The sequence below is a fragment of the Protopterus annectens genome, chromosome 14.part0, assembly GCF_019279795.1.
Source record: "Protopterus annectens isolate FY-2018-M chromosome 14.part0, PAN1.0, whole genome shotgun sequence".
NCBI lineage: Eukaryota > Metazoa > Chordata > Ceratodontiformes > Protopteridae > Protopterus > Protopterus annectens.
This window is the reverse complement of record NC_056748.1, coordinates 711,699,410-711,725,633: the sequence shown is the minus strand read 5'-3', so window position 1 is coordinate 711,725,633 and position 26,224 is coordinate 711,699,410. Positions and strand designations below refer to the sequence as shown.

The 26,224-nt window shown below is 38.0% G+C and overlaps 1 protein-coding gene across 1 annotated transcript in view; it reads right to left on the bottom strand.

The window, feature by feature from the left end:
- LOC122788719 (serine/threonine-protein phosphatase 2A regulatory subunit B'' subunit gamma-like) overlaps positions 1–26,224 on the bottom strand; it is a 231,572-nt gene that overhangs the window by 109,003 nt on the left and 96,345 nt on the right. Inside the window, exons 6-7 of the mRNA XM_044055609.1 lie at positions 11,340–11,437; positions 10,210–10,280 (exon numbers count right to left, since the gene is read on the bottom strand). Coding sequence (XP_043911544.1) covers positions 10,210–10,280; positions 11,340–11,437 — 169 coding nt within the window. The remainder of the gene's footprint in view (positions 1–10,209; positions 10,281–11,339; positions 11,438–26,224) is intronic.

Genomic DNA, 26,224 nt, shown 5'->3' with positions numbered 1-26,224 from the left:
ATGTAAGCGTCCTGTCTGGTGGACCTCAGCCATAAACAAACTGTATAACAAAAGAAGGTAGCTACTGCACGTCAGAGCGAAATCCCATGAAGGGAAGACATCTCTGATCAACATTAGCAGAAAACTACGTTCTCTCATAAAAACATCCAAGGCAAACTTTGAGAAAAAAATCGCTAAGGACACTAAAGATAACCACAAAGCCTTCTTCATCTATGTTAGAAACCTGGGCGGAAACCCTCAGATATGCTCAGAGTTGGTTCACAACAACAAAAAATACACTGAACCCACAGATATTGCTAACATTCTGGCTGACAGGTTCAGTGCAAATTTCTCCCCTCCTTCACCCCCAAAAGAAGAAATACTTATCCCAGCTGAATGAAATCTCCCTGTCATCTCAGATGTCCAAGTGAGAACCGCCCTAAACAAAGCAAAAAACAGAGCATCAATGGGACCTGACGGTAAACCCACACATAAAAATGCTATTTAACCTTAGCCTTACTTCGGGATATGTACCTGAACACTGGCGTACAGCAACAGTGGTCCCACTCCACAAGGGGGGTGCCTCTACAGACCCTGGAAACTACCGCCCCATAAGCTTAACTAGCCTGGTCTGCAAAGCTATGGAAAGAATCATTATGGAACTCATAAACAGAGACATAGGGGACCTACAGACACTTGACCCCACCCAGTTCAGCTTTGTAAAGGGCAGATCCTGCCTTTTTAAACCTGGTTGACGTTTTGAAACAGTCACTAGAGCCATTGATGAGGGCAAAGCAGTCCATACAGCATACCTGGACTTGGCTAAGGCCTTCGACACAATACCCCACTCAGGCATCATAGATAAGCTAAACAGCTTAAAAGTAAACCCTTATGTCACTAGATGGGTTGCAAACTGGCTAAAGGACAGAACCCATAAAGTTAAAATCGCTGGAGCAATGTCAGACTCAAAGCCAGTCACAAGTGGTGTCCCACAGGGATCTGTCCTGGGACCCCTCTTGTTCGGCATTTATTTCTCAGATGTTAAAGCAAACATGGGAGGGCTGTGGCTGACAAAGTTCGCAGATGACTGCAAACTAGGCGCCATAGTCGATACACCAGCAGACACACACATCCTACAAAAAGGCTTCACTGAAACGGACAACTGGTGCCGTAGTCACGCCCTTAAACTAAATGCCAAAAAATGTATAGTCATCCCTTTTGGAAAAAACAAAGTACCCACAAATTATCACATAGACAGCAACCCACTGAGTATGGAAAAAGTAATCAGAGACCTAGGGACCCAAGTAGACAGCGACCTCTCATTTGACACCCACGTTGCCAAAGTGGTTAGAAAAACATTCTACCTCGCACACCTCATCATGAAGGGATTCACATCCAGATCCAAGGATGTCATTGTACCCCTATATTCCTCCCTCATCAGACCCATGATTGAGTACAATGCCCCATTTGGTATGTACCTCACCCGGCATTTGCAACAGCTGGAGAGACCACAAAAGTACCTCACTAAAAGGATCAAGGGTCTCCAACATATGTCTTATTCTGCCAGACTAAAGAAACTTCAGCTCTATTCAGTAGCATACTGCCTGCTCAGAGGTGATCTCTGCCTGACGTACAAGGCAATGTCCAATCAGGATCTGATGGACATGCTCCACCTCAAAAAATCCAAATCCATCAGGACCACGAGAGCTAAAGACTTAAACCTTGGCACAAGTATGAATAGGACATGCTGGAGGGATAGATTCATAACCCAGAGGCTTCCCATGCTTTGGAACAGGATCCCAGTTCGTATTAGGCAGAGCCCTCACTGACTCTCTTCAAGAGAAATCTTGATGAGTGGATGGGAGATTGTAAGTTTACCCCAGGGGTCACATCTGTGTCACTGCTAGACAGGGGCACAGTAAACTAATTCTATTATATAAGGGGACCTTCATTGTGTCACTACTAGACAGAGGCACAGTATTCTAGATTTATTCTGTACATTTTTGTACCATTTCATGGGGTGGCAAAAGCCACATCACTATGGCTAGGCTTACAAATGTCCCAGGGCAGATAGCCTAGTACTATACTATGAAACTATGAAACTATGAAACAAGAGTGCAGACCACGAACCTTCTTAATGTAAAATAACTGGCCTGAAGCCCAAGTGCTTAAACCATAACTAATACACTTTTAGAATAACAGACACTGAGCTCTCAATCAGCAGTTCCCAACTTAGAAGGATGTAAGCTACCTGTCCTGCCACCACAGTGCATGTCACAAACCTTCCTAATGTAAAACAACTGGTCTGAAGCCCAAGTGCTTAATCCAAAAGACTTAGAATGATAGCTACACTTTAATCAAGTTACTACCAAGCAGTAATAAATACAATTGAATACTTTAAAGAATGCCTGGATTAGTGCTCAAGTTATACAAACAAAGCTAGATTCAGCAGGCCTGGATCTAGTCTATGCTACAGCAAACAAGGTGTACCAATTTCAGTAAGAAGCAGTTCAGATATGCATGCACTATAAGCCTTTAACCAGAAATTCCCAGCTCAGAAGGGCAGAGTCCAGCCTCTCCTCCCACAAGAGTGCAGACCACAAACCCTCTTAATGTAAAATAACTGGCATGAAAGCCCAAGTGCTTAAACCAGAATTAATACACTTTTAGAATAACAGACACTGAGCCCTCAGTCAGCAGTTCCCAACTTAGAAGGGTGTAAGCTACCTGTTCTGTCACTACAGTGCAGACCACAAACCCTCTTAATGTAAAATAACTGGTCTGAAGCCCAAGTGTTTAAACTAAAAGGCTTAGAATGAGTTACACCAAGCAGTAATAAATACAATTGAGTACTTTTAAGATGACATCATGATGTGCCCCAAAAAATAAATAAATAAATAAAAATAAGTTCTAAGGGGAAGAATAATGTTAAATACTTCTTCTTCCCCTATATCTTTGGACTTTTTATGTTTCAGCTCTTAGCCTTGTGAGTCCTGATTTTTCAGTAAGAAGCCAGTCTACAACTTATTAGTTTTTAACTCTTCATACTTTCAGATACCTACATGTGTCTCAAGCCAGCCTCACTTCTTGGTTTAAACATTAACTGAACAATAATATGCTGAAAGCAGTATAATACATAAATCTATGAAAAACCTCTTGGAAGATTTTGTTATCAAGGTTTTGTTAACCATTTGAAATGTTGAGACCCACTTTATTGAGATCCATAGTGTTGAGACTAAATGGCCAAAAAAAAGAATTACATATATTAAGTCTGAGATGGCCATTTCTTAGAATACACACTTTTCTCCATGGTATATTAATCTCAGATTTGGTATATATAAGTTCAATGGGAATATAGGTCATAGAAGTGTAAAAGAGAAAAACGATGTTAGATATTCTCTATTATGTATTTTCGCTGATTTTTTTTCACTCTACATTTCAATAGGGAACCCAAGTTTTTTGCTTCAAAAGCATGAAAAAAATGCATAGGGAATATAATTTAAGACTAAATCGCATATTAAATTTACTCCAAGCAATTAGAAATGTGATATTACAAAATCTATTATGACTAAACTTCCCATGTACACACTCCTTTCACCATGATGCATAGCAAAGTGTGCATCTTGATGGCCAGTTTATTATTTATCTATTGAAGCTTTACAATACATTTATTAGCATGGTAGCAATGTGATTAAAATACTACTATCATTATGTAATTTTTACTTAACTAGATTTCTTTTCACACTAGACCAGATGTCCATAAGACCAGGGTTTTCTGAGACCTGCATGCATTGGTCAGATATTTTGAATCTTTCCAGAATTCAACACACCCCACCCAGCAGTTACAACAACTTTGTTCACTAAGTACATCTCATACATCTGGTTGTGATTAAAAAAAATCTCATATATCTGGTTGTGATTTAAAAAAGAATAATGGCCACATTAATATATTTCAAGTTTGCTTTACATGAACACACAGTAGTCACAGTAAAGTATTCTAATGCACTTCACATAAATATACACTAGTATATGAAGGTAAATTAAGACTCTTAGGTTCATAATTTAAAGAGCAATTTGAATCTATTAATGGGAGACAGAAATTCTACCCTAGGACTGCCCTCTGTACTACCAATGTACAAAGGCAGCTCCTAAATACTTTATCCCATGCAAGTGTCCCCCTCAAATTATCTGTGGTATGTTTAGAGTTATTCTCATTAGGGGTAATATATATAATTATCAGTCCATGGGATGGGTAAAGCCAATCTCTAACCAAATGGGATAGGTTAATTCAAGCAGAAAAAAGAGAAATCGACTAGGCTTAAAATGGCCCTCAAAGGCCATGAAGGATGTCAAAGTGAGTTGGGGATTCAGTGACTGCTCCTAGATTACAGTCATCTACAAACTTAGTCAGCCAGAGCCCTTTTATATTTGCTTTTACTTCAGAAAAGTAGATGCCAAACAGGAGATGTCCCAGCACAATACCCTGGGAGACTCCACTGGTGACTGATCGCTTTGTGGAGGTAAATTTCCTTATTTAGATCTCCTTGTCCTATGTATGAGCCAGTTGGCAATCCAGTGGGTAACCTAGGGGGTTGATCCCAGTTTATTTAGCTTTTCTAGTATGCCTGGGGGAATTGTGTCAAAAGCTTTGGACAGGTTGAGGTATGCAGTGTGTACCATTTTCCTTCATCCATTCCTTTCTTGACCTTTTCAAAAAAATCCACCAGGTTGAGTAATCACGACCTGCCCTTGATGAATCAAAACTGAGATGGGTCCAATGTTTGGAGGTTTCCTATATACTGATTGATTAGTTCCATAATAAGTCTTTCCAGGGTTTTGCATATGTGGCTGTCCAGACTTATGTGTATGTAATTGCCTAGGATTGTGGAAGTTACTTCCTTATGCAGGGGAATGACTATAGCTCTTCCCCATTCTCTTGGTACAAAAGTTGTCTGGAGGCTAAGATTGAACAGTGTTGTTAATGGTGTAGCTAAATCATGCTTCATGTTATTTAAGACACATCCAAGGATATTGTCAGGACCCATCAATGCAGTATGTTTAGCTTTTGATAGCACTTTTAGGACTTGGCCTTGTGTGATAGCTGGAGGCAAGCTGGTTTCAATTATATCTTGAGGGACAAAAACAGGGGAGAAAGAGGGGTAAAGTTAGAGCTATATTTATTGGCCAGTAGGTTCACTATATCTTCAGCCTTAGTGTAGGTAACATCATTCATGATCAGTTCAGTACATTGCTGCTCTTTAAGGTAAGCAGAAGACAAAATGGTAAGTTACTTTCATCCACAGGCAGACAAGCATTCCAACCCACTCAGCAGTTGCAGCCACTTTGTTAATAAAGTACACTTCAGACATCTTATTGTAATAACAATAATGACCACAGCAATGTATTTCAAGTTTATTTCCCACAAACATGCTGTGACCACAGTAATGTATTCCAACTTAGTCTCACGCAAGTGTACAGTAGTCCTGTAAAGCCAGATTAATGACTCTTTAAAATGCATAGATGACAAGGAGGTATTATGCTTTTATCCCCAGACAGCCCCACCCTGCTCCTATGCAGCAGTTTTAAGCACTTTATTGTCTGTACCTCAGAATCTGATTGTGACAGAAAATAATGATCACAGTAAATACATTTCAGCTTTATGTCATAAAACACTGACCACAGTAAAGTATTCCACTTGCTTCACAAGAAATACATCAGTCCTCCAAAGCCACAATAATGACCAAATAAGAGCAGTAGGTCGGTCATTTTTATATGCAGACAGCCTCATACCCAGTAATTATGCCTACTTTGTTATCTGCGCACATCTTGGATATCCAACTGTAATAACATTTAAAAAAAACAAATAATGGCAACAAAATATGTTTCACATCCATTTTACACAAACACACTATTGATTACCAACCCCACCCCCCACAGCAAAGTACTCACCTAACAAAGCCATCCACTACCCATATCTTGTTACTTTCCAGGATTTAAAAAAAATACCTCACACTAGTGGTACTGCTGCACTTCTGCAACACAAATATCCATTTACCATTTATTTTCCATTGGCTTTCAGAGCTTTGCTGTCCTATGAAAGTTAAATGTTTTGCTGCTCTGAACAGAAGCATAGTGGACTATTTTTTTTATGCAAACAAAATGTGATATTTCTCTACTAGAAAAAAGTCAATATAATAAATAAATGGCCAGAAGTGTTCCTGTTCAAAACAGCTGCAGTTTTGATGCCATCCAACTCTGGCCAAGGGCCCACCTACATAGCTGTGGGCTCTGGGCAGCCATCAGAATTTCCTTTATTGTAATCTATCAATGGATAACAACTATGATCCCTGGTTTTCATCTCCCTCATCTCCATCTATTACTGCCATTGAATGCAAGGCATTGAGATGAATGACTTGATCAAAGGGAAATATGGGCTTAATGATACTAGAAGGAGGCAGGGAAACATTTTAAAAATGGCCAAACAAAAAAGTAGTGCTGGTTGCTTCATTTCTTTGAACTGCAATTCAGCCTCCTAAAAGTAACCTTATATGTTCTGCTGGAACTGATGCATTACAGCAGAGTATAGGAAACTGACAAAATGTTGACATGTCAACAGAATAGCCTATTAAATCAGTACTTTAATGGTTTCTGAAACAGAACAGAAAATCAAGCTGGAGTTAATATGGTTTATATGTGATTACTCGGCTAATAAGCCCAAGGGATCTACTATAAGCCTAACCATGCTTCCCAAATGTGAAACCCAAACACAGCAACTTGTCTGTAAGGTAAACACCTTAACCATTATGCCAATCACCAAACCCCCCAGAGTTTGTAGGGATTTAGAACCCACAGTCACATGGCTTTTCACACTACTGCACTGGTGTTTAACCTGTTCAGCTACTCTACATAATTCAGTTTTAATTTAGATTTTAAAAGGTAATGAAGACAGGTCTACCTGCTCAAAAAAGTACATGGAAAATAATTAACATGTCTAATGATCAGAAATGCCTCCTATTACACTGTACTGGGTATATTTTCTTTAATCCAGCTTGGGCAGCATCTCTGATCAAATCATGTACAATATTAATTGTGGTCTATATGTTTTTATTTATGTGACAACCGTGCACTGGCCCAGCAATCAAGGAACCTCAATCCTCACCACTAACACCAGGGAGGTCGTCTCCTAGAGGAGGAAAGGATAACTAATACACACAGTAAAGTACAATTTCCCTTAAGTGCACACAGAGATCACAGTCAGTCTGAGGCTGGTTGCTCCCTTGCTCACCAGATCCCCAATAAGACTCCCCACTGGCACAGCTGTAGGGTCCAGGTCTCAGCCTAACTGGGCAAGCTAAAATCTCCAGTACTCTCTCTGTCCAACCAATGCTTCGTGTCCCTGCCAAGTAGCTGACACAGCACACACACACACTTTGAGATAAGTATTTATGCAACTTCATAGACACTCCTGGGAAAGGCTGACACAGATTCTCCAACTGTGCCCCTTTACCCAGACTATATGGTAGTAATTACTGTCACCACCCAGTTAATAATATCAGCTACTAAAAGGCCCTTAAAAGGGTGTCCAATTATTACTGTGCAATATTAATATCCAATGGTAGTATGACTAACAGTCAAGGCTTACTTTAGAGTGGCCTATTACAATAACCTCTATAAATATGCAATGTACTCTAGAGCTTATCTCTACACAAATCAGCCACAAGTAGAAGGTTTTAAAAATATTTAATAATAAATAATTAAAACACAAGACAAACCTACTACACCACAGAGATATCTAAGAGTTCAGAGATCACACAGAAACTTAAATAATACAGTAGGACAGGTCTGATTTCAAAGAAAAATACCCAATTAATGTTTACAAGCTTTAACTATTCCTACAAGAAATCACAGTGCTAAAACTTACATGTGAGCATAAGGCAGAGTGCTGATAAGTTAGATGTCCAAAGTCAAAATGCTTTTTTGTCTCTTGTGAGAAATTGTATTTAAACATTACTAACAAACATGTCTCTAAGGCCCTCACAAAATTACATCATTTTTGACACTTAGGTTTTTCCAGTATTCATATTGCATCATCTTAACACCTGGTCTGAGTTTTCAGGCCACAAACTGCATTATTTAGCAATCTAACACTGCCTCAGAAACTTACAATACAAGACATTTCACATGTATATGCTAGCAGAAACCAAAGCAATAAAGCACCTTCCACATCTAAATTCTACTCATAAACTTTAGCCTTAAAACAATGGGCATGAAATCTTCATCCAGCAGCCCTAGAGTTGAATTCTAACATGAAAGGGTACAACATACTTCACTGGGCCAGTAGAGTGCAATGTTGTCACATATTTTGCAGTTCCACATTTCACAGTATTCTTTACACTCAAGAAACATGCCTGTATTTTACATTTATTTACAAATGCCAAAATTATACATCAAATTCTATTTGACTAGGCTGGCAGCCTTCGTCCATCTCTCCCCAGTTGTCACAATTTACATTTGGCTTCACTGTATTTTAAATTGTTGCAGGCAGTTTGTTGTATAACTATGACCTGCTTTTCATTTTAACATATGGCAAACTACTTCTTAGAATTGGGTGAATACGGTTATTTAGCATGTAAGGAGGGAATGAAGCACCCACAGGATGGGTACAAGAGGCTGTGCTCCCCTGCAAAAAATGTTTTTTTTTGTTATTCCCTACATCCATTGAGTTAATTTATCTAAGTAATGGGGATGAAATACTTACATGCTGAGTGTAGGTGGAAAATGTCGCAGCCCTTCCTTAGTTATTCCCCTTGTTCTTTCAGTCATTTATGTGATTACTTTTGATATTCTTGTTTTATGCCAAATGATCTGATGTTACTGCCTTCATTACTTTATCACAAATACTTTACAAGCTGTAATGAGACGTTTTGAGTCTGTGCTATGCAATGTTTTGCAAAATAAATGCTACTGCCTCATTCTGCATGATAGCTGTAAAAGTAAGTTAAATGTTTCAAAGAATATTTGTCTTGATTTTGTCACATTATTCTAAAAAATATATTGTTTTTTCCTATCTAAAAGTGGCAGTATCCTGTCAAAAAGTCTGAGACTAAATTATCCAGGTCCCGATACTTACTCCAAAATTTTTAGAGCATTTAAGTGCAGTGTGCAGATCGTGCTGTTACACATTAGAAGCATTTTTGCTGAGATGCACGCTCCATCTGCCCCTTTGACATTGGGAGCTCTAGCCCCATGTCCCTACTCCTTATATGTAGCAGCTCTGAGAAAGCCATGTCTGGGAAAACTGAGTTTTGACCACCATATTGCCTCCATTGTACGGAAAGCTTTCTACATGGCCCATCTCATTAGTAAGGGTATCTCATCCAGGGATAAGGTGGTCTTAACATCCCTGTATTCTTCCCTTATAAGACCTATTATTGAGTACAATTCCCCTTTCGGCATGTACTTCACAAAGCACATGCAGCAGCTGGAGAGACCACAGAGGTTCTTCACCCAGAGAATCCAGGGCCTCAAACATCTACTCTACACAGATAGGCTAAAAGCCCTGTCCCTCTACTCAGTCTCCTAGAGATTCCTCAGAGGTGATCTCTGTCTGGCATACAAACCAATCTCAGACCCCTCCCTGATGGGATTGCTGCATATCCGCAAGTCAAGGTCCACTCGAGTAAGCCACATGCCAGACCTCAACCTGGTGTGTGATGTCAACTGGACTTGTTGGCAGGACAGATTTGTGTTCCAGAGACTCCCCCTTTTGTAAACAGAGTACCTCATTAAACCTTTTTAAGCACAACCTGGATAACTGGATGGGAAACAGAAAATACACCCCCTGGGATTCCACCTTTGTCCCTGCTGGACAGTGGCGTAGGGTGCTGACTTGTTTGAACATGAGCTAAATTCTTGGCTAAGCTTATAAGGGCCTCAGGGCCAATAACCTAGTAACTTTCTATGATCCTATGTTCCTAAAAAAAGGGGGGATTCTTTGAAATGCAGTAATTTTAAACTTAGTACACATTTCCTATAATCACACTAAACATTTGATATTCTGGAGAATGTACTTACATGCCTCAGATTTTCAACAGGAACCCAGAATAGTCACATAAAAGAAATACTTATCTGCTCAGTTTGCCTTGTCAGGCACTACTTTAATAATTAGCTAGAAACATTGTAAATAAGTACATAAATAAACAAATGAATTCTTCCATATTGCCTACTTACTGATTCTGTGAGGTAGCCTCGTCCTGCTGAATCATAATAAGTCAAGTCTATACAGGCTTGATCATACCACACTAAAATGAACAATAAAAGAATGTTAGTAAAGCATGTCTGATACAAAATATAGTCTCAAACATTATCTGTTCCTTTAACATTTTATTACTATTTCAATCTTGGAAAATGAAATACACAAAGGCCATTCTATCAAATGTCTTCAAAGTTGTAGGGGTCTACAGCATCCTGTCCTATTAATAAAGTCAAATGTCACTCATTACTGTCTGCAGGTAAAGCCATTCTGGTTCCCCATTCCAAAAAAGGACACATCATTTAACAAAACAAAGTTCTGAAACAGCAGGGATTGAGGCATGCACATGCTTACACACACACACACACACACACACACACACACACACACACACACACACACACACACACACACATATGTATCTATGGGTTGGGTATGATTCATTGAATGTACAATTCATTGATTTGCAATTCACTGAAAACATTTCATTGAAAGTACATTTCACTGAAAAGTAAATGCAATGAAGGTTATTACAGTGAAAGTACTTGAACCCTATCACTAACTTCCAGTTGTACTTTATCTAAATAGTGGTAGCATTAAAGACAGAATTTTTTTAAGGCAAGGTATAAAGTTGGGGGTTGTTGCAGAAGCTAGGTTAGGTTTAGAACAAAGTGGTAAGAATGGAGAGGATATCAGGATGCATGTTATCCCTAACTCCGTCCCTATCAATGTCTGTTAAAGGCTGTCCTTTCCAAAGTGAATAACATTACTAATCATCATACTTTCTCAGAGAAAGTACGCCACCTATTACCACTCATCCATGAGAATTAATTAATCAAGCTACTTTCTAGACCAATTACATTAACTCCATCAAGGAACAATGCAAATCTAGGGATAGTGATGCAGTAGAAGAAGACACTTTCCATCTCTTAAGTCCAAATAAATGCTGGACATATTCAAAAGCTCACCTGCACCTAGTGGGACCAGATGTCCAGGGAAGGGATACAAAAAGGTTAAAAAGGTGCAAAATGATTTTACAATGGATAAATTACAATTTAATCTTACCCCCACTTCAGCATTTTAATGAAAGAGGTGCCAAAAATGTTACCTTTTCTCTTCACGTAGGTTAAAAATATCTGAATAAGGATTCTTCCATAAGGATCACCAGAGAGAAGTCTGGCAAAAGCCTTTGCATTGAAGAACCTCCTGTTGTTTACAAGGAGAAAAATACAGTTCACTTATGAAGAATCGAAACAAACAGAAATGACTAGCAGCAGAAAGAAATCTGTATCTCAAAATTAGTAAACTGTAAAATTCACAGTCAGCAACTTTTAACAAATTCATATTTCCACTTCAGATCATGCTGGGCTCTGCTTCACACCTGCCCTGATAGATTGTCCTGTTTCATTCAAGCTTACTGTGATTGGAAGGCAAAATCCACCCAGCTCTATCACTACAATTAAACTTAACTGCTGTACTGAATTTGCAGTAGTCAGAGCTGTAAATAAGCAGCTTAAATGTGAGAAAACAATTTAAATTAAACATGTTTTCTCACTGTTAAATGTATGGCTGACTCTTAGCTCAAGGCATCTGCTGTTCAGGCTGTCAGAATATGACACCTCATTAACTGAGACCCAGCAAGTGTGAAAGAGTTAAATATGCAGCTGAATTTTCTGACTTCAAAAATGTCAAATGGTGAATCAGTATTTTTTCCAAGCACAGTGCTGAGGTACTTTTTTTGTTTTTGTCATTTGCCCCTGTGGCATCTGCTCTACTGTTCCCACTCCAACCAGTCTACTGTGACTCATCACCTGGCAGTCCTCCTCTCTCCAGTGCAGAATGTTTCTGGGCTAGCAGGACCTTGTTTACCTCCAACAATTTAGATAGCCAGGACCTGTTCATAGGTTTATAGGTGTATACTAGTATAATAACCACTGGGACCTTTACAAGCCTAGGGTTGCCACCATTTCAAATGCCTAAAGTGGGACATTTTTTTGAAAACAGGTGAGAGTTTTCAAGACAAATATACTCTTGGACAGTGCAAAGGACAGAACTTCACATTTTTGCCAAAATAAAAGCTTATTCTTATAGCAGTTTAGCTGCTTATGCTATTGTGTTTAAAATGTGGGTGTTTCAAATACAAAATAACTTTTTATGCATCTATTAAAGAAAAGCTATGAAATATCTTTGTCCTAAAATATCAGGACAATTGTCAATTTTTTAGTTTTTTTTTGCAGGACACAACTACCCAAAGAGGAACTGTCCCTCGCAAAGAGGGACAGGTGGTAACCATATACACGCCTAGCCATGCAACTCAAATGTATCCCATGAGGTACTGTGCCTTGGAGGTTATTTTAAGGGTTGTATGTTAGTTAGGGCATAATTTAATGGCTGCCTTTATTCATCAGAGACATAGATGTAAGGCAGTTGTGAATTTCCAATTCCTCATCCACCGGTCCAGGTTGTGCTTGTATAGGGTTAGGGAAGGGCTCTGCTTCACATCAATGGGAAGACTATTCCAGAGAATGGGGATTCTCTGAAATACATAGGTGCCGGAACCATAGAGCGAGGGGGAGTGCCCCCCACACACTTTTATAGCTGCAAGACCTGTAATGACATGGAGTTTTTCTTTAAGAAAGACCCATGCATGCGTCAAACTCTAACGTAATTTAAACACAAAAGTGCCCGACAAAATTGATCACAACATTAAGCCTGCTGCCAGAACACCCACGGTAAGCTTAAGGCTTTAATTCCTGCTTTAGGCTCATTTTGTTTTATGCATGCTGCCAGAACATCCACGGTAAGGTTAAGGCTTTAATTCCTGCTTTAGGCTAGTTTTGTTTTATGCATTCAGGCTCCTGCTTTAGGTTTGTTTTGTTTTATGCATGCTGCCAGAAAGGCTTTAATTCTGCCAGATCACTCACAGTAAGCATTTAAGCTCGTTTTGTTTTATGCATTCAGGCTTGGTTTGTTTTATGCATTCAAGCTTGTTTTGGGTTATTTTGAAGTTCGATAACCCTCCAGATACACAGTAGCAAGCCCGGCCCAAACCCCGCCTGACACACAACATCACAGCCACATCTGTAAACCTCCCACCTAATCAGTGATTCTGGTTGCTTGGCCGCATGAATATTCATAGCGTGCCAAAGCAGGAAAATATCATAGTTGCGAAAAAACAAATAAAAATAAAAATTTAAAAATATATACAAAGGGTGGGTTAGTGATCATTAAAATAACGTAATAAAGTCCCTCTTTTTCCACTATATGCTCCATGGTCGCCAACAATGCCCCGACCGAGGGAATAATATCGGGAATGCTGCAAATGTTTTGATGTCACTGTAATTTCAAATCCTCCTTGGCAGATTAGTTGAATTTGCACTATATCGAAGTAAACTGTCCAAGTTTGTGGTGCAAGTTTAAATCTGCCATCTCCAGGGATACAAAAATTACTGGTGTATTCCAGTAACCAAAAGCAATCACAAAACTATTCCCCCTTAAACTGCAGAAGTGATCCGTTGCTGTAGTCCTGGTTCCATAAACATTCATTGTCAGTTCAGGAGTCCCATCCTACCCACTACCTTTAAATGACTGGGACAGGCTACAAAGAAACTATAAAGAAATATGCTAGGAATACAAGTGGGGGGGGGGAGCAGCTACAGCTCTACACTCTGAATACTGCTCTTACCAACTTAGAAATTAGAATAACAGAAGTTGCAATAGCATGACTTTTCTGAAGGGTATGTAGTCTGAAACTCAAATGCCTGCCATTACTTGATACCTTTAATATGTAATGAGTTGCCACTAATTTGCCCGAAAAACATAAATATATGAAAAACGGACCAAAAATATAGAGCAAAAATCTGGGCATTCTTCAAAGATCTGTACAGTGGAGAGGCATGAAACCATAGCCTTACCTTCCAAGCTTGTAAGCAGCAAAACATTTTGGGGCCTGACAGTCCAGGAGGCTTGTTAAGTTAATGGGCATGCAAGGCAGGTGCTATGAAACGGTTCCCTTTTGAGTTAGTATGATTATGGAAAATGAATACATTGCTTGTCTACTGCAGAGACTACAGAGTAGAAGTGTCTGATCCTGCAGGGAACAAAAGATAGCTATTTAGTCAAAAAGCATTGAAGTATCACCTTCTGAACTCAAATCAACCCAAGCAAGACTGCTTTTTTTGTTTGTGTGTAAAATGCCCCAGTTTCTTATAACTGGTGGTTAGAATTTCCCAGGTGCAAACCCTGAACCTTAGGTACAGCAGCCTGCATTCTTTACCCACACCACCACTAGTGATTCATACCTCTCAACTGTCTAGATTTTCACAGAATATTTGGCTCATACCTTTGGTCTGTTCCTCTTAAAATTTGTGGTTTTGTGGGAAATCAGTGAGAATGGAATTCACTAAATAATGATAGCCCTTTAAGTTTCAGTCTTCTTATCTTTTTTGGAAACACATGGTAACACAAAACACTATTTCAGAAACTTTCTAAGATTATACAAGCAATATTTAAAATGTGTCCCTGGTTTTGGGCCTTTGCCCCCCCCTAAAAAAATAAATTTTGGCTGTTTCCACATTTCTTCTGCTATGAAATTGAAAGATTTAGTTGTGTCAAGTGAATGGTGCAGTGGCAGTGTTGTTTCCTAACAGCAAAAGGTTCTCTGATTTTATTCTTGGCAGGGGTGCCTTCTGTCTGGAGTATGCCTGTCCTGCCTGTGTTTGTGTGGGTTTCCTCTGGGTGCACTGGTTTCCTCTCATGTTACAAAGACATGCATCTGAAACATTTCTCCCTGGCCCTCTGCTGAAAATTGGCTTTGTTCCAAGTCGGACTTTCCCAGTAAACAAATGTTAAATAAATTTAAAAAAATTACAAGGAGCTAAGAGCTTCAGGGGAAGAGAAGTTTAGTGTTGCTTACTCCAAGTCTGTTTGCCTTCTTAGTAGCACAACAAGTAGGCGCCTTACTTTTGATGCAGAAGGCTGTGGGTTCTACTCCCACAGTATGCAGACGGATCGCTGATCTTGTACTGTGTTATAATTTAAATGGCGTGGATGCTCCAGTCCTGTGAATGTCCTCCTTTGGAGGAGTTACCCAGTAACTATGAACCTGTTATCAGTTTGCCATCCATTCCCTATTGCAATACTACTAGCTTATCATTTTTTTAATGTAACATAGGCAATTTATTCTTCAAGGTCAACAGCCACTTTATTTGTAGATGAAACAATGAAATATAAAGTTGTTTCCTAGCAGCAACCTCTTCACTAGTAAGAGATCCCTTTAATGTAGAATTATTTAGAAGACTTACGTCTGCAGACATTTTGCATATTTACTGATATTGGTGGAGTGTAATGACAGACGTTTGTGTGGCCTTTTATGGTTGACATTTTCTGAAATGGGTAAGTTTGTCATTATTGGTTCATATATTTTGTTTCATTGCTTACTAGAAGACTGTTCAAACTACAAATTTAAAACTCATTCTAACAACTGGTGCTGTGTTATACAAGGAATACAATTTAATACAATCAGGAAGGTGAATCAAAGAAAGCATACATCTATGCATGGCCTTAAAAATGTGGTTAAAAACAGCCCAGAGGAAAGTGTGAAAGATTCAAAATCATGGGGAAATTTTAAGCTTTACTCTTGTTACCAAAGCAATGGATGAAGGTAAAACAGTTCATACCACGTTATCTTCACCTGGCCAAGCCTTTTGAGACAATCCCCTACTCAGGTGGAGTACAAAAGATGAATAATGTAGAAGCAAACACTTGCATCACTAGCTGGATTGCCAACTTACTCACAGGATGCAGGAGATCAAAACAGGGGAAGAGACCAGTCACCAATGGAGTCCCCCAGGGTTCAGTGCTGAAACTTTTTCTGTTTGGCATATACATCTCAAAAGTAAAAGGAAATATCAAAGGGCTTTGGCCAGCTAAGTTTGAGATGACTCCAAACTAGGAGCAGTTATTGAATCACCAAATGACTTATGCAGGAAGGTTTGTCCCAAATAATAACTGGTGTCAAAATCATTACAATGCCCTCTGATAACTGACTCAGTTGTATGGCATTTGGGAACTTGTGTGAACAGTGACCTAACTTTTGACCAACATGTGCCCAGATTTATAAGAAAGCCTTTCTATATTGCACGGCTTATAAACAAATTGATTGCGACTGCATCTAGAGATGTTGTTGCCGCCTTTACAAAGCCCTCATTAGGTCAGTCATTTCGTATAATGCCTACTGTGACATGTAAATTCACCAAAAACCACAAAAAAGTTGCTCAGAGAGCACCAACAGTCACTAGTAAATCGAAAAGTTAACCTTGTAGAAACGGCCACACAACACATAAGTGCTTTTCACAAATTTAATGTTAAAACATAAATCCAACAGTAACGTAATTCAAGACACACATACATTTTCATTTCATATAGACTTCATCAGATGCAGACTAAGTTTGAATAGTACACGTTTATAGTTCCCCTCCCATTCAAATTCTTTAATTAACCAATCACCCAAGAGGAAAAGTTAATTAGACAATAATGAACTGAACCACTTTTTTCTTTTATTAAAATGTCATCTCCTACATTATTAAAACCTTGAATAAATACATTTATTAAATTCAGTATGTTAAAATCAATACAATACAAAACTTTCCCTAAAACCAATACATAGAAAAAATAAATTACATTAATAAACATTATTAAGTATATTTTCACATTAAATGAATATGTACTTGTAAAAAAACTTAAAGCTCCATCTAATGGCATATTGCCATAGTACATCTTAAAACAACATGAAATAATTAAACCTATTCCTATTAAAAATATAAATAAATATTTTTATTATAAAAGTAAAGAACATAACATATAAAATATTAGTGTAAAATTTGTATTGTAAAACTTTATTATCAAAAAACAACTATTAATATGTGATTCTCATATATATTTTCTGATTAAAACTTTCTTCACTGGTTAAAAAAGAGAAAGCTTATTAACAAGGTTTTTAGTCTAAACAGATCAAAACCTCCTAGACATTAAGGGACCTATAAATATTTAGCCTAAAAAGGGCCAGACCTTAGAGCTTAGCTGACCTTAATTGAAGGACAGGGGCTATCGAAATATGGTCGTTCAACCCTGGATATTTATTCACTTGCAGGGTGATCTACCACCATAGCTCTCTATATTCTAAGGTCTCTTCCCATAAACCCCCTCTACCGTCAACTTTTACTATCTCAATGACAAAAAACGTATATTGCCCATTATGACATTTTAACTTATGCCAAAATAAAGCATTGGTCTCCTTGTTGGTAAGAATATCATAAACATGCTCATAAATTCTTTTTCTGAGCTTGCATTCAGTCTTACCAACATAGAAACCCTGGCAAGCCTGACATAACGCCAAATAAACCAATCCACTAGAGTCACAATTGCTGTATTCCTTACCCTTAACCGTAGTGTTCTTACATTCTAAGTGAATACTTTCCTTGTTAAGAATGTAATTACATTGTGCACAATGGTCACACTTATAGGTCCCTTTTCTTTTCCTTGTTAAGAATGTAATTATATTGGGCATAATGGTCACACTTATAGGCCCCTTTTCTTTTCCATGTTAAGAATAAAATCCCAGTCCAGGTTAGGCAGAGTCCCTCATTGACTCTTTTCAAGAGGAATCTTGATGAGTGGATGGGGGATCGTAGGTTTACCCCGGGTATCACTTCTGCGTCACTGTTAGACAGAAGCACAGTATACTAACCTCAAAAAAGGGCATAGGAAAATTAATTTAAAATGGGTGGCGAAAGCCAAACACACTCTAGCTAGGCTTATAAATGCCCTAGGGCAGATAGCCTAGTATAAACCTATGAACCTATGAACCTAAATGTAATTATATTGGGCACAACGGTCACACTTATAGGTCCATTTTCCTTACCTTGTTAAGAATGTAATTATATAGGGCACAACGGTCACACTTATAGGTCACTTTTCTTTTCCTTGTTAAGAATGTAATTATATTGGGCACAATGGTCACACTTATAGGTCACTTTTCTTTTCCTTGTTGCCTTGTTATGCAGTTCTTCTTTTTCCAATACATTTTTCAAACTGCATGAATTTCTAAATACTACATTCGGTTTATCCTTAGATAATCTTTCTAAGTCTGTAAGTGCTAAAAACCTGTTCCATTCTGTGTCCACTATATTTCTTATCAGGTTCGAACATCCGTCATATTCTAGTACTAATGCCTTTCCATAAGATTTCAAACTGGTCTGTGACCCTATAGTTTCATTTGGAAGAGTAAGACCTAAAATAGGTTTAAACTTTTCTTTCCTTTTCTCTCCCACTTCTTTTTCCATCTGGTCAACTAACCAAGAAGGATAATTTCTAGCATTAAAAAAGTGTCTTAATAGCAATGTTTCTTTCATGTACTCTTCATCATTCGAAGTCATCCTACTTAACCTGATATTTTGTCCCTTAACAGTATTCTTCTTGTAGTGAATGGGGTGGACACTATTGTAATGTAAATAGGAGTTTGAAAATATGTTCTTTCTAAATATTTTTGAATTCAATTTATTTTCTTTATATATCTCAATATGCAAATACTGCAATTTGTCCTGACTAACCTTGTATGTGAATTTTAAAAAATCAGAAGAATCATTCAAAAAAGTTTAAAATCATTAATGACATCCATGGGCCCTGCCCATAAAATACACGTCATCTAAAAACTTTTTATAAAGGGTCCAGTTGTCACTATAAACTGAGTTTATTACTAACTTCTCCTACCACCATGCTAGGACTAAATTAGCATGTGTAGGTACGCAAGCTGCGCCCGTGGCCACCCATTTTGTCTGGTGGAAGTATTCACCTTTAAAATAAATAAAATTGTGTTTTAACACCGATTCTATTAACTGCATAACGACCATGCATTCGTCACCTGAAAGAATTATATAGTGACAATATTTCATTCCTTAAAATAGACGTAGTAGATTTGTTCTCTAGTATTCCCCACCAAGAAGGACTTACTTTATTAGAAGAAATTATTTATGAGGTTGCCTCCCTTTCAGGTGATGAATGCATGGGGGCTATGCAATTAATAAAATTGATGTTAAAACACAATTTTATTTATTTTAAAGGTGAATACTTCACCCAGACAAAAGGGGTGACCATGGGCACAGCTTGTGCACCTACATATGCTAATTTAGTCCTAGCATGGTGGTAGGAGAAGTTAGTAATAAACTCAGTTTATAGTGACAACTGAACCCTTTATAAAAAGTTTTTAGATGACATGTGCATTTTATGGGCAGGGCCCATGGATGTCATTAATGATTTTAAACTTTTCTGAATGATTCTTCTGATTTTTTAAAATTCACATACAAGGTTAGTCAGGACAAATTGCAGTATTTGCATATTGAGATATATAAAGAAAATAAATTGAATTCAAAAATATTTAGAAAGAACACATTTTCAGACTCCTATTTACATTACAATAGTGCCCACCCCATTCACTACAAGAAGAATACTGTTAAGGGACAAAATATCAGGTTAAGTAGGATGACTTCGAATGATGAAGAGTACATGAAAGAAACATTGCTATTAAGACACTTTTTTAATGCTAGAAATTACCCTTCTTGGTTAGTTGACCAGATGGAAAAAGAAGTGGGAGAGAAAAGGAAAGAAAAGTTTAAACCTATTTTAGGTCTTACTCTTCCAAATGAAACTATAGGGTCACAGACCAGTTTGAAATCTTATGGAAAGGCATTAGTACTAGAATATGACGGATGTTCGAACCTGATAAGAAATATAGTGGATACTGAATGGAACAGGTTTTTAGCACTTACACACTTAGAAATTCATGTAGTTTGAAAAATGTAATGGAAGAAGAAGAACTGCATAACAAGGCAACAAGGAAAAGAAAAGGGACCTATAAGTGTGAGCATTGTGCTTAATGTAATTACATTCTTAACAAGGAAAAGAAAAGGGACCTATAAGTGTGACCATTGTGCCCAATATAATTACATTCTTAACAAGGAAAAGAAAAGGGACCTATAAGTGTGACGATTGTGCCCAATATAATTACATTCTTAAGGAAAAGAAAAGGGACCTATAAGTGTGACCATTGTGCCCAATGTAATTGCATTCTTAACAAGGAAAAGAAAAGGGACCTATAAGTGTGACCACTGTGCCCAATGTAATTACATTCTTAACAAGGAAAAGGAAAGGGACCTATAAGTGTGACCGTTGTGTCCAATGTAATTACATTCTTAACAAGGAAATGAAAAGGGACCTATAAGTGTGACCATTGTGCCCAATATAATTACATTCTAAACAAGGAAAAGAAAAGAGACCTATAAGTGTGACCATTGTGCCCAATGTAATTACATTCTTAACAAGGAAAAGAAAAGGGACCTATAAGTGTGACCATTGTGCCCAATATAATTACATTCTTAAGGAAATGAAAAAGGACTTATAAGTGTGACCATTGTGCCCGATATAATTAAATTCTAAACAAGGAAAATGAAAGAGACCTATAAGTGTGACCATTGTGTCCAATATAATTACATTCTTAACAAGGAAATGAAAAGGGACCTATAAGTGTGACCATTGTGCCCAATGTAATTACATTCTTAACAAGGAAAGGAAAGGGACCTATAAATGTGACCGTGGTGCCCAATGTAATTGCATTCTTAAGGAAAAGAAAAGGGACCTATAAGTGTGACCATTGTGCCCAATGTAATTACATTCTTAACAAGGAAAAGAAAAGGGACCTATAAGTGTGACCGTTGTGCCCAATATAATTACATTCTTAACAAGGAAAGGAAAAGGGACCTATAAGTGTGACCATTGTGCCCGATATAATTACATTCTAAACAAGGAAAAGAAAAGGGACCTATAAATCTGACCGTGGTGCCCAATGTAATTGCATTCTTAAGGAAAAGAAAAGGGACCTATAAGTGTGACCATTGTGCCCAATATAATTACATTCTTAACAAGGAAAAGAAAAGGGACCTATAAGTGTGACCATTGTGCCCAATATAATTACATTCTTAACAAGGAAAAGAAAAGTGACCTATAAGTGTGACCATTGTGCCCAACATAATTACATTCTTAACAAGGAAAGGAAAAGGGTCCTATAAGTGTGACCATTGTGCCCAATATAATTACATTCTTAACATGGAAAAGAAAAGGGGCCTTTAAGTGTGACCATTGTGCCCAATATAATTACATTCTTAACAAGGAAAAGAAAAGGGACCTACAAGTGTGACCATTGTGCCCAATATAATTACATTCTTAACAAGGAGAAGAAAAGGGACCTATAAGTGTGACCATTATGCCCAGTGCAATTACATTCTTAACAAGGAAAGTATTCACTTAGAATGTAGGAACACTACGGTTAAGGGGAAGGAATACAGCAATTGTGACTCTAGTGGATTGGTTTATTTGGGATTATGTCAGGCTTGCCAGGGTTTCTATGTTGGTAGGACTGAACGCAAGCCCAGAAAAAGAATTTATGAGCATGTTTACGATATTATTACCAACGAGGAGACCAATGCTTTATATAGGCACAAGTTAAAATGTCATAATGGGCAATATAAGTTTTTTGTCATTGAGATAGTAAAAGTTGTTGGTAGAGGGGGTTTATGGGAAGAGACCTTAGAATATAGAGAGCTATGGTGGTAGATCACCCTGCAGGTGAATAAATATCCAGGGTTGAACAACCATATTTCAATAGCCCCTGTCCTTAAATTAAGGTCAGCTAAGCTCTAAAGTTTGGCCCTTTTTAGGCTAAATAGTTATAGGTCCCTTAATGTCTCAAGGTTTTGATCTGTTTAGACTAAGAACCTTGTTAACAAGCTTTCTCTTTTTATAACTCTGATAACCTTAACCAGTGAAGAAAATTTTAATCAGAAAATATATATGAGAATCATATATTAATAGTTGTTTTTTGAGAATAAAGTTTTACGATACAAATTTTACACTAATATTTTATATGTTATGTTCTTCACTTTTATATATTTATTTATATTTTTAATAAGAATAGGTTTAATTATTTCATGTGGTGGTTTTTAAGATGTACTATGGCAATATGCCACTAGATGAAGCTTTAAGCTTTTTTTACAACTAGATATTCATTTAATGTGAAAATCTACTTATTAATAATGTTTTTAATGTAATTTATTTTTTGTATGTATTGGTTTTAGGGAAAGTTTTGTATTGCATTGATTTTAACATACTGAAGTTAATAAATGTATTTATTGAAGGTTTTAATAATGTAGGAGATGGCATTTTAATAGAAGAAAAAAATGTGGTTTAGTTCATTATTGTCTAATTAACTTTTCCTCTTGGGTGATTGGTTAATTAAAGAAATTTGAATGGGAGGAGAACTATAAAAGTGTACTATTCAAACTCAGTCCACATCTGATGAGTCTATATGAAACAAAAGCATATGTATGTCTTGAATTGCGTTACTGTTGGATTTATGTTTTAACATTAAATTGGTGAAAAGCACTTCTGCGTTGTGTGGCCATTTCTACAAGGTTACCTTTTCGATTTACTACTGTGGCAGGTATCTGCTCAGCCCCGTGCAACAATTGGAATACTTTCAGAGATACCTTATTAAAAGGATACAAGTCCTAAACAATAGGTCTTGCATAGACCACCTCAAAGATTTATTACTATACTCAGTATCCTACAGAGTGCTTAGAGGTGACATGTCTGGCATACAAAGCATCCTCCAACGTAATACAGATGGACCTACTGAACATCAGCAAGTCAAATGGCATCAGAAATGCTCAGTTCAGGGATCTAAACTGCATGTTGTGGAGAGATGGATATATATCACAGAGACTGCCACTGTTCAAGAACAGACTATCCATAAAAATAAAACAAAGTTCATCTGTCCATATTCAGATGCATCTTGGATCTAAGGATGTGTAATAGAAAATGTACTTCAGGATTGCCCCTCATGCCACTAATGGATAGAGGCAGTTCCTAAATGCTGCATTCCTTACATGGGGTCCCCTCAAATTACCTATGGTATGATCACAGCTATTCTCACTAGGGCTAATATGCAATTATCAGTCATGGGACAGGTAAGACCAATCAGGAAATGTTAATTCAAGCACCAAAAGGGAATTGGCAAAGCTTAAAATGTCCTCCAAGTAAACCTATGTTGTGGTAGTAAATAGTTATAAAAAATTGCCCTTTTTAGATCACTAAGTGCCCCTCTCACCCCCCCCCCAGTCTTCAACAACTTCCGGCTCCTATGCTGAAATATATACCTGTCCCTCCAACGTGGCCTATTTAAGTTGCAATCAAAGTTTAAATCCTTATATCTAGTAGTTCTGGTGCTGTTTGTTTTGCAGATTTGCAAAAAGTCCATCAGAATAGGACCTAAGGATGCCTTGCATGCCAGGCATAAATTGCCTGTCAGCAGTCAGTAGAGAATAGAGTACAGAGACAGAGATTTGAGGCAATCTGCATAGGACATTGTGTTTATTCCCTATATTCTTTTTGTTAGGAACTGCTGTAGATGTTCTAGTTGTTGCATATGCCTGGTCAGATACATACTGAAGGGGTGTCATACTCAATGATGGGTCTGATAATGACGGAGTATAGTACAGTACAGTGGCATCATGACATCCCTGGACCTAGTTGCTATGTGCTTACTTATAATCTGATTGACATAGAATGATTTTCTTACTACCTTAGGCATGTGTTGGTTGAAAGCCAGGTTACTTTGTATACAAATCTGCAAATCCCTAACCTCACCTAATCCCCCAACTCCCTAAACCTCGGGGGTGGGGGCAAGACAAAATAGACTGGGAGAAAATTTGAGGCTGCCCATTCAATTATGTAGTTTTGCTTTGAAGGAGGCAATCTGCTTGACATGTAGTGGAAGTTTGTTTCAGAGGTGTGGAATATCCATCCATCCATCCATCCTCAACCCCTTTTCCCATTTTGCACATGGGGTCAGAGTGTTACTTCATCAATGACAATCATCTTGAGCCAAGGTTTACACCACCAGATGGCTAGCCCTGCTGTGGTAATTCATTCGTACCACTCTCTTGCGCACACACAAACACACATACACACACACACACACACACACACACACACACACACACACACACACACACACACACACACACACACACACACACACACTCTCACCTATGGCCAATTTGGAGTGTCCAATCCACCTATGCAAATCTTTGGAATGCGGGAGGAAACTGCAACACCCAGAGGAAACCCACATGACCGCAGGGAGGACATACAGACTCCACACCGAGGGCACTTCAGCCAAGAATTGAACCAGAGAACCTCTTGCTCTGAGGTGACAACACTAATCACTGCACCACTGCGGCCACCCAAATATGTTGGGATACAAATTGATTATGCCAAAATGTCTTATTTTCCTGCTATTGACAGTTTAGTTCCTTAAACAGGAGATTTAATATACTATTAGTTCTACAAACGAATAGCAGATTAAATAGGGTTGGATCTTTCATGGTATGAAAGACTAGACTTAGATCTCCATGGAGGAGTCTATAAGAGAAAGAGTACAGAGAAAAGGCTGACAGTCTCTCCTGATAACTAAAATTTTGGGGCCACTGCCTTAGCATGGATAACCTAAATTTTAATGAATGAATGTCTGTGGATGCTGCTGATTTGGGACAATTGTTCCTACTGGGAGGGTTAAACTTCATTATCTGAATATGTACACAGTTCTTTGTGTTTGTTTTAAGTTAATAGGTTATGGGGGTGTTTTGGGGGTTGGATTTTGTTTGTGGGTTTTCATTAAAACAAGACATCTTGTAAAATGTGACAAAGGTTTTGTGACATAGGGTAGGTGAATTTAACACAAAATCTGGAAATATATTAAAAAGCTGTCATATATAATAAGTGGGTATAATAACTTCTTATCATAATGTCTACACTAAACATATTATTTTGGAATGTGAATGGCCTCACAGCTACAGACAAAAAAGATAAAAGTACTAAATTATATTAAGAAATGCAGAGAGAAAATAGCAATACTACAGAAGACATATTTGGAAAGAAGTGATCATGTGAATTTGATAAAGAAAGGACTTTAGGATGGATATTCAGTAGAATATCAGGGACAGAGGAAAATGGAAGTACTTATACTAATTTCTAGAAGAGCTCCAGTAGTGATAGATGGAAAAAAAAGATAGTAATGGTAAATTTATGGTAGTAAGGGCTACTGGCAAAGGAGGGGGATTACACAGGCATGTATTAATATTCCACCTAAAACTGCTTAAGAACATTTTGGGAAAAATAATCAGATTTCAAAAGGAATATTACTTATAAGTGGGGACTGGAACCTGATTTACAATAGTGAGGATGTATCTTGATAGTGATCAGCAGTATGGTTTTATGCCGGGAAGGAGCACTGCAGATGCGATGTTTGCTCTGAGAGTATTGATGGAGAAATATAGAGAAGGTCAGAAGGAGTTGCATTGTGTCTTTGTGTGCTTGGAGACAGCATATGATAGGGTGCCTAGAGAGGAGTTGTGGTATTGTATGAGGAAGTCAGGAGTGGCAGAGAAGGATGTAAGAGTGGTAAAGGATATGTACGAGGGTAGTGTGACAGTGGTGAAGTCAGCAGTGGGAGTGACAGATGCGTTTAAGGTGGAGGTGGGATTACAGCAAGGATCAGCTCTGAGCCCTTTCTTATTTGCAATGGTGAAGGACAGGTTGACAGATGAGATCAGATAGGAGGCCCCATGGACTATGATGTTTGCAGATGACATTGTGATCTGTAGTGAGAGTAGAGACCAGGTTGAGGAGACCCTGGAGAGGTGGAGATATGCTATAGAGGAGAGGAATGAAGGTCAGCAGGACTAAGACAGAATATGTGTGTGTGAATGAGAGGGAGGATAGAGGAATGGTGAGGATGCAGGGAGTAGAGTTGGTGAAGGTGGATGAGTTTAAGTACTTGGGATCAACAGTTCAGAGTAATGGTGAGTGCGGGTAAGAGGTGAG